Source organism: Tiliqua scincoides, chromosome 2, assembly GCF_035046505.1.
Source record: "Tiliqua scincoides isolate rTilSci1 chromosome 2, rTilSci1.hap2, whole genome shotgun sequence".
Classification (NCBI taxonomy): domain Eukaryota; kingdom Metazoa; phylum Chordata; class Lepidosauria; order Squamata; family Scincidae; genus Tiliqua; species Tiliqua scincoides.
The window spans coordinates 200,745,271-200,754,717 of NC_089822.1; the positions used below are offsets into that span (position 1 = coordinate 200,745,271).

The 9,447-nt window shown below is 49.0% G+C and overlaps 1 protein-coding gene across 1 annotated transcript in view; it reads right to left on the reverse strand.

Moving 5' to 3' along the window:
* Nucleotides 1–9,126, reverse strand: part of HK3 (hexokinase 3) — an 88,068-nt gene extending 78,942 nt beyond the window's left edge. The window contains 1 exon segment of the mRNA XM_066612943.1: nt 8,457–9,126. Coding sequence (XP_066469040.1) covers nt 8,457–9,126 — 670 coding nt within the window.
* Between the last annotated feature and the right edge of the window lie 321 nt (nt 9,127–9,447).

A 9,447-nucleotide genomic window follows, 5' to 3' on the forward strand; every position in this document is an offset into this window, starting at 1 on the left:
TTTAGCTCAACTACATTGCTTATCAATGAGGAATTTTTAATTTGAATATATATTACAATGATTACAGTCATAAGAGGCGACTAAACAGCCACCGGGTAGATGGGACTCGTCAGCCTAGGAAGGCAGCTCATCTAAGAGAAGGAAACTCTGACCTCAAACCTCCACTGCCTTGTGGCTACATCCAGTTCTGGAAAAGGCTTCAGGAGTCAACCTCGAGGCAAAATCAGGAGCCGGAGTCCCTTAGGCAGTTCATGGCTGAACACAGTCACGTTCTGGCAACTCCTGCGACGCCGCTGGAACCAACCGTATTGGCTTCTGCCTTTCCATTGGACCATTCCAGCGACGTGGAGAGGGGGGATTTGCTGCATGGGTAACAGCCTATCCTCCATACCTTCTTTACCCAAGCTTCGCGCACTGGAGAGGACACTCCAACTTCGCCATACGGCGTCGGCACAACACGGGAAGCAGCAGTTTACCGGTTATAAGTCTTTGCTCGATTGGCGTAGAGCATGACGCCAGGGGCTGCTTCCGACGGTGGGAGAGATCATTGCATCTCATTGGGCAGCTACCGCCCGCCTTAAGCTGGGCAGTCCCCAGCCAGTAAGGTGTTGCCTCGCCACGGTCCGTTAACCTCATGGGGTGCGTGGGGTTTAGGGTGAAAACCGACAAGCGGATCGACAACTCTGCACCATGCAACAGAAAACAGAAAACTACTGCCCTAAAGCTGGGCACCTGGAACGTTAGGACAATGACACCTGGCTTCTCTGATGACCTGCAAGAAATAGACGACGCACGCAAAACAGCTGTCATCGACATGGAGCTGAGCAGACTGCAGATGGACATCGTCGCCCTTCAAGAGACTAGGCTGCCAGATTCCGGATCTGTCAAGGAGAGAAATTTCTCATTTTTCTGGCAGGGAAAACCACCAAACGAAACCAGGGAACATGGCGTTGGCTTTGCGGTCAGAAATACCCTGCTGAAATCCATCATCCCACCTACTGTGGGAAGTGAAAGAATTTTGTCCCTGCAGCTCCAGTCATCAGCAGGACCTATCACTCTCATCAGTGCTTATGCACCGACTCTGTCGTCTCCAGCAGAAGCCAAAGACAAATTCTATGATGACCTGGCCACCACTGTCAAGAAAATCCCTGTAAAAGAGCCATTGTTCATCCTCGGCGATTTCAATGCTAGAGTTGGTGCTGATAACAGTTCATGGCCCACTTGCTTAGGTCAGTTTGGCACTGGGAGGATGAACGAAAATGGCCAACGCCTGCTAGAGTTTTGCTGTCATCACGGTCTCTGTGTCAGCAACACGTTCTTCAACACAAAGCCCCAACATAGAGTCTCTTGGAGACATCCAAGATCAAAGCACTGGCACCAGCTCGACCTGATCCTCACCAGACGCTCCAGCCTTCCCAGCATCAAGATCACACGCAGTTATCATGGTGCTACCTGCGACACTGACCACTCCCTGGTGTGCAGCAGAGTGAAACTGCAAACAAAGCGACTGTATCACACGAAAAAGGAAGGAAGACCTCGCATTGATACCAGCAAGACCCGGGATCAGAGAAAAGTGGAGGAATTTGCACAAGCGCTTGAGGAATCTCTTCCAGGCCCGGCCGACGCAAACGCATCCAACAGATGGGAACATTTCAAGAATACCGTTTACAACACCGCCTTGTCCATATTCGGCAAGAAGACCAACAAGGCGGCAGACTGGTTTGAAGCCCACTCTGAGGAGTTGACACCAGTCATTGAGGAAAAGAGGAGAGCTCAAGCAGCATACAAGGCCTGTCCCAGTGAGCGCAACCTGCAGGTCCTCCGAACTGCTCGCAGCAAAGTCCAACAGACTGCCAGGAGATGTGCTAACGACTACTGGCTCCAGCTCTGTTCCGAGATACAGATAGCAGCTGACACGGGCAACATCAAGGGGATGTATGATGGTATCAAGCAGGCCTTATGGTCCAACACAGAAGAAAATTGCCCCTCTGAAGTCTGCCACAGGCGAGGTCATCCAGGATCGGGCGCAGCAGATGGAACGCTGGGTGCAGCACTACTCTGAGCTATATTCCAGAGAAAATGTAGTCACCGAAGAAGCACTGAACAACATTGAGTGCCTGCCTGTGCTGGAAGAGCTTGACAGTGAACCAACCCTAGAAGAACTTCACGTGGCCCTGGACTCCCTTGCCTTTGGCAAGGCACCTGGAAAAGACAGCATCCCTGCTGAAGTCCTAAAATGCTGCAAAGAGATCATCGTCACTGAGCTGCATGAAATCCTCTGTCTCTGCTGGAGAGAAGGTGGAGTACCTCAAGACATGAGGGATGCAAACATCATCACGCTGTACAAGAACAAAGGTGACAGGGGTGACTGCAACAACTACCGCGGCATCTCTCTCCTTAGCGTTGTAGGAAAGCTGTTTGCCCGAGTTGTACTAAAGAGGCTCCAGGTACTTGCAGAGAGCGTCTATCCAGAATCGCAGTGTGGATTCCGAGCCAACAGGTCCACCACTGATATGGTATTCTCCCTTAGACAACTGCAGGAGAAATGCAGGGAACAACGACAGCCACTCTTTATAGCCTTCATAGATCTCACAAAGGCTTTCGACCTGGTCAGCAGAAACGGCCTCTTCAAGATTCTCCCCAAGATTGGATGTCCACCCAGGCTCCTCAGCATCATCAGATCTTTCCACAAGGACATGAAGGGCACTGTTGTCTTCGATGGCTCCACATCAGACCCTTTTGACATCCGAAGCGGAGTGAAGCAGGGCTGTGTTCTTGCACCAACCTTGTTTGGGATTTTCTTCGCTGTCCTGCTGAAGCAGGCCTTTGGAACTGCAACAGAAGGCATCTATCTCCGGACCAGATCAGACGGAAAGCTCTTCAACCTCTCCAGACTGAGAGCAAAATCCAAAGTCCAGCTGAAATGTCTGCGTGACTTCCTCTTTGCCGACGATGCAGCTGTCACTACCCACTCTGCCAAAGATCTCCAGCAGCTCATGGATCGTTTTAGCAAGGCCTGCCAAGATTTTGGACTGACAATCAGCCTGAAGAAAACACAGGTCATGGTTCAGGATGTGGACTCACCTCCCTGCATTACAATCTCTGAGCATGAACTGGAGGTTGTCCATGACTTTGTGTACCTTGGCTCAACGATCTCCGACACTCATTCTCTCGATACCGAGCTAAACAAGCGCATCGGTAAAGCAGCTACCACGTTTTCCAGACTCACAAAGAGAGTCTGGTCCAACAAGAAGCTGACGGAACATACCAAGATCCAGGTCTACAGAGCTTGCGTCCTGAGTACACTTCTGTACTGCAGCGAGTCATGGACTCTTCACTCACAACAGGAGAGGAAACTGAGCGCTTTCCACATGCGCTGCCTCCGACGCATCCTCGGCATCACCTGGCAGGACAAAGTTCCAAACAACACAGTCCTGGAACGTGCTGGAATCCCTAGCATGTATTCACTGCTGAAACAGAGACGCCTGCGTTGGCTTGGTCATGTCGTGAGAATGGATGATGGCCGGATCCCAAAGGATCTCCTCTATGGAGAACTCGTGCAAGGAAAGCGCCCTACAGGCAGACCACAGCTGCGATACAAGGACATCTGCAAGAGGGATCTGAAGGCCTTAGGGATGGACCTCAACAAGTGGGAAACCCTGGCCTCTGAGCGGCCCGCTTGGAGGCAGGCTGTGCAGCATGGCCTTTCCCAGTTTGAAGAGACACTTTGCCAACAGTCTGAGGCTAAGAGGCAAAGAAGGAAGGCCCATAGTCAGGGAGACAGACCAGGGACAGACTGCACTTGCTCCCGGTGTGGAAGGGATTGTCACTCCCGGATTGGCCTTTTCAGCCACACTAGACGCTGTGCCAGAACCACCATTCAGAGCGCGATACCATAGTCTTTCGAGACTGAAGGTTGCCAATACAATTACAATGATTCTATATTCTTAGAAATAATAGAGGATTACGTCTCATCTGGGAGAAAACACTACTCACATACCAAGATTTCAACAGCACATGATAAGGACACAAATGCTAGAACAACACAATCAGTCTAGGCTTACCTTCCTCATAATTTATCATTATTATGTGCTATATGATAGTAATTGACAAATTTTAGAGCCCTGCCCACAAGTTTACAATCCAACAGTGCAGCCCTATCCAGGACTAGCAGATTATGACATAGCATAGCAGATTATGACAGTGGATGTTACTTGCACTGTCATAAAATGGCTGCTGATAGCATGCACAGCACTCAATTGATGGCCATAGTACACATGCTACCACAACAGACAGCAGCCCTGCTGCTCCACTGCCAAACCTCGCCGTAAGAACAGCCCCACTGGATCAGGCCATAGGCCCATCTAGTCCAGCTTCCTGTATCTCACAGCGGCCCAGCAAATGCCCCAGGGAGCACACCAGATAACAAGAGATCTCATCCTGGTGCCCTCCCTTGCATCTGGCATTCTGACATAGCCCATTTCTAAAATCAGGAGGTCGCACATACACATCACAGCTTGTAACCCATAATGGATTTTTCCTCCAGAAACTTGTCCAATCCCTTTTTAAAGGGGGCCAGATGTCGTCACCACATCCTGTGGCAAGGAGTTCCACAGACCAACCACACGCTGAGTAAAGAAATATTTTCTTTTGTCTGTCGTAACCCTCCCAACACTCAATTTTAGTGGATGCCCCCTGGTTCTGGTGTTATGCGAGAGTGTAAAGAGCATCTCTCTATCCACTCTATCCCTCCCATGCATAATTTTGTATGTCTCAATCATGTCCCCCCTCAGGCGTCTCTTTTCTAGGCTGAAGAGGCCCAAACGCCGTAGCCTTTCCTCATAAGGAAGGTGCCCTGGCCCAGTAATCATCTTAGTTGCTCTCTTTTGCACCTTTTCCATTTCTACTATGTCTTTTTTGAGATGCGGTGACCAGAACTGAACACAATACTCCAGGTGTGGCCTTACCATAGATTTGTACAACAGCATTATAATATTAGCCATTTTGTTCTCAATACCTTTCCTAATGATCCCAAGCATAGAATTGGCCTTCTTCACTGCCGCCGCACATTGGGTCGACACTTTCATTGATCTGTCCACCACCACCCCAAGATCTCTCTCCTGATCTGTCACAGACAGCTCAGAACCCATTAGCCTATATGTGAAGTTTTGATTTTTTGCCCCAATGTACATGACTTTGCACTAACTTACATTGAAACACATCTGCCATTTTGCTGCCCATTCTGCCAGTCTGGAGAGATCCTTCTGGAGCTTCTCACAATCACTTCTGGTCTTCACCATTCGGAAAAGTTTGGTGTCGTTTACAAACTTAGCTACCTCACTGCTCAACCCTGTCTCCAGATCATTTATGGAGAGGTTGAAGAGCACCGATCCCAGAACAGATCCTTGGGGCACACCCCTTTTCACCTCTCTCCACTGTGAAAATTGCCCATTGACACCTACTCTCTGTTTCCTGGTCTTCAACCAGGTCTCAATCCACGAGAGGACCTGCCCTCTAATTCCTTGACTATGGAGTTTTTTCAGTAGCCTTTGGTAAGGGACCGTGTTGAATGCCTTCCGAAAGTCCAGATATATAATGTCCATGGGTTCTCCCACATCCACATGCCTGTTGACCTTTACAAACAATTCTATAAGGCTCGTGAGGCAAGACTTACCCTTACAGAAGCCATGCTGATTCTCTCTCAGCAAGGCTTGTTCATCTATGTGTTTTGAGATTCTAACTTTGATGAGGCATTCCACCATCTTACCTGATATAGATGTTAGGCTGACCGGCCTATAGTTTCCCGGGTCCCCCTTACTTCCCTTTTTAAAAATCGGTGTGACATTTGCTATCCTCCAATTTTCTGGCACCGTGGCCATTATGAGGGACAAGTTGCATATTTTAGTCAAGAGATCAGCAACTTCATTCTTCAATTCCTTAATAACTCTTGGGTGGATGCCATCAGGGCCCGGTGACTTATTGATCTTTAATTTATCAATGAGGTCTGAAACATCTTCTCTTTTAACCTCTATCTGACTTAATTCCTTGGTCAGGAGGGGCAGTTTGGGCAGCGGTATCTGCCTAAGGTCTTCTGCCGTGAAGACAGATGCAAAGAACTCATTTAATTTCTCTACCATCTCTAAGTCTTCTTTTATCTCCCTTTTCCCTCCCTCACCATCGAGAGGGCCAACCACTTCTCTGGCGGGTTTCCTGCTTCTAACATATTTGAAGTTTTTATTATTGCTTAATGCTGCTGGCCATGTGTTCCTCATAGTCTCTCTTGGCCTCCCATATCACCTTCTTACTTTTCTTTTGCCACAATTTATGTTCCTTTATTCTCCTCATTAGGGCAAGACTTCCATTTACGGAAGGAAGCTTCCTTGCCATTTACGGCCTCTCTAACTTGGCTCATTAGCCATGCGGGCACCCTCCTGGACTTAGTCGAGCCCTTCTTCCTTTGCGGTATACACTTCCACTGGGCCTCTGTTACTGTGGTTTTCAGCAGCCTCCATGCACTCTGGAGAGATTGGACTCTTTTTACCTTCCCTTTCAAGCTCCTTCTAACCAGCCTCCTCATTTGAGGGAAGTCCGTTCGTTGGAAGTCAAGGGTTTTTGTGAAAGATTTGCCTGGTATTCTTCCCCCGACATGCATGCCGAAACGGATTGCAGCATGATCACTGTTCCCCAATGGCTCAGTAACATTTACATCTCTAACTAGGTCCTGAGTACTGCACAATATTAAATCCAGAGTCACCTGTCCTCCGGTGGGCTCCATGACTAGCTGCTCTAAGGCACAGTCATTTAGCATGTCAAGGAATCCGGTCTCGTTTCGTGACCAGAACACAAATTGACCCAGTCAATATGAGGATAATTGAAGTCCCCCATGATTACAACCCTGTCCCTCCTTGTCACCTCCCTGATCTGTTTCCTCATTTCAAGGTCCCCTTCCGATTTCTGGTCTGGAGGACGATAGTACGCCCCCAGTATTACATAGCTCCTCAGGCCTGATAATTTAACCTACAGAGATTCTATGGTGGAGTCAGACCCACCCTCAGTCTCTACTTTGCTGGATTCTATTCCTTCCTTAACATAAACGGCCACCCCACCTCCAACACGCCCCTCTCTGTCCCTCCTGTAGAGTTTATAGTCCGGGATTGCGGTATCCCACTGATTCTCCGCATTCCACAAGATTTCCGTTATGTCCACTATGTCAATGTTTTCCTTTGTCAGCAGACATTCCAGTTCTCCCATCTTTGCTCAGAGACTTCGGGCATTTGCATAAAAGCATTTGTACATGGAATGCCCCAGGATGGGCTGCTTATTAGCTCCTTTATCCCTGCATCCTCTCACTGTGCCAAACCATCTATCACATCCCATCACGCTACCATTCCCAATTTCTTCTCCTACTCTGCCTTTGTCTTGTTGTTCACTAACCTCCCCATCCTCGTCCCATAGGGATGAGGAGTCCCGAATCGGATGCCCCTCAGCTCCTGTCGGCCTTCCCCCAGGGATCAGTTTAAAAGCTGCTCTGCCACCTTTTTAATGTTATGCGCCAGCAGTCTGGTTCCATTCTGGTTCAAGTGAAGCCCATCCCTCTTGTACAGGCCCCGCTTGTCCCAAAATGTTCCCCAGTGCCTAACGAATCTAAACCCCTCCTCCATACACTACCATCTCATCCATGCATTGAGACCCCTGATCTCCGCCTGCCTAGCTGGCCCTGCGCGTGGAACAGGCAGCACTTCCGAGAACACTACCCTTGAGGTCCTGGCTTTCAACTTTCTACCCAAGAGCCTAAATTTGGCCTCCAGGACCTCCCGGCTACACTTCCCACGTCATACCCAGTAGGTCAGTAGTGTGGGGGGCAGGGTGGGAGTGGGAGAACAGGGGAGTGATTGGGTGGGGAGGAGAAGGTACGGGGGGTGGGGAAGAGGTGGGATGAGGTGGATCCAGCAGCAATGGTGCACAATGAGCCCTATCCCTTCAAATCTGTAGCTCTGTGCCCTTTTCCACTCCTCAGACATAGGCCAACAAAAGTGACCATTAGGCAGTCTCAAGGTTTACTGGGAGGTAAGTATAAATGTTTAATAGTTATCTCCCATTTGCCTTGGGTAACCCCCCACTGCTGGACGCAACATGCACCTTTTTGGCACAGCTGCCCCTATGTGGCTGGTGGGGATAGGTTTAGGACACAAAACATGAAAACTAAATCACGGACAACAGGATTGTAGAGTTGCCATGTCACAGCCAGAATGTTGCCCCTTTAATTTGTTGAGGTAAAGTTTTAAAAAAATCCAGTGAGTTGCTATTCTTGTAGATATAAGGGGGTCTAAGGAATAACAGGTGTTATTGCTGTTGTTATTCCTGTGATCATGGCTGCAAGCCTTGCAAGAGCTGGAAAAGAATGTAGATCTGTTTCGGAAATGAACATTAGGACAACTACTGCAAGATACACTTACCGGTACCATCAGGCAAGGCACAGACATAGGTGGGTATAATGGAGAGAGAACTGCCTCCTTGGATGTGGTGCTTTAGGCCATTTTCCAGGGCTTTCTGCATGGAGTTCTTCACATACAGGAGCTGATCTTTAGACAGTTTAAAGGACTGTATATGCTTTTGGACCTGGTTAGAAGTTGAAGAAAGTTTAGAGGGAGCACGGTGGGGTGATAGTCTGGAGACTGAAGGCATTTCTGTGGTGTCAAAGCCCATATCTGGGCTGGTCCTAGATTGGGTCAGAATTGCACTAGTAATGCTAGCCTTGGGCCTAGGAACAGTATGCAACTCCCTAGAAGATCGTGGAAATGACTGTGACATTGAAAAAGCCAGAAAAGAGCTGGAGATATCGGAATCTGGTGTGGAGGCACCAAAAGAATCCTTTGAAAGTAGGCTGGGGTTCCTGGCTCTCATCTCAAACAAATTTGTGAGGGTGGACCCTGTCAAGGGACGAGAGAAGGGGTCCTCAGAAGCTGGACCTGCTGTGGCACTGAACACAAAGGATGTTTGCTGCAAGTCGTCAGAATTTGGTTCTGTGGTTTTTAACGCAAAGGAAACAGAATGCAAATTTGATTTGGACCCAGAAGCACTGGCCCTGGGCTTGGAGAAAGGATCTCTGTAAGGTGGTCCAGACATGGTTTCGATCACGAAGCTGCTGAGCGATGGAGAAAGTGAAAGGACAGTGGGGAAGAGGTTGTGTGAGCTTAGAAATCAAGGGGGATTCAGGGCAGGGACAAAACTGAGGCAGGATGTGGGCGGGACGGTGGGCTGGGTGGGCAAGGCAGTTACAGTAATACTGATCAGTTTGGCTTGTGAGAGGTCACTGGGGAGGAAAGGAGGGTGAATGGAAAACAGGAAGGGAAGGCAGAGGAGAGAGAGAGAGAGAGAGTGAGAGAGATGGGGGAAAGAGAGAATGCTGAGTGTAGACAGTGGGGGAGGGGCAGAGAAGAAGGCAGT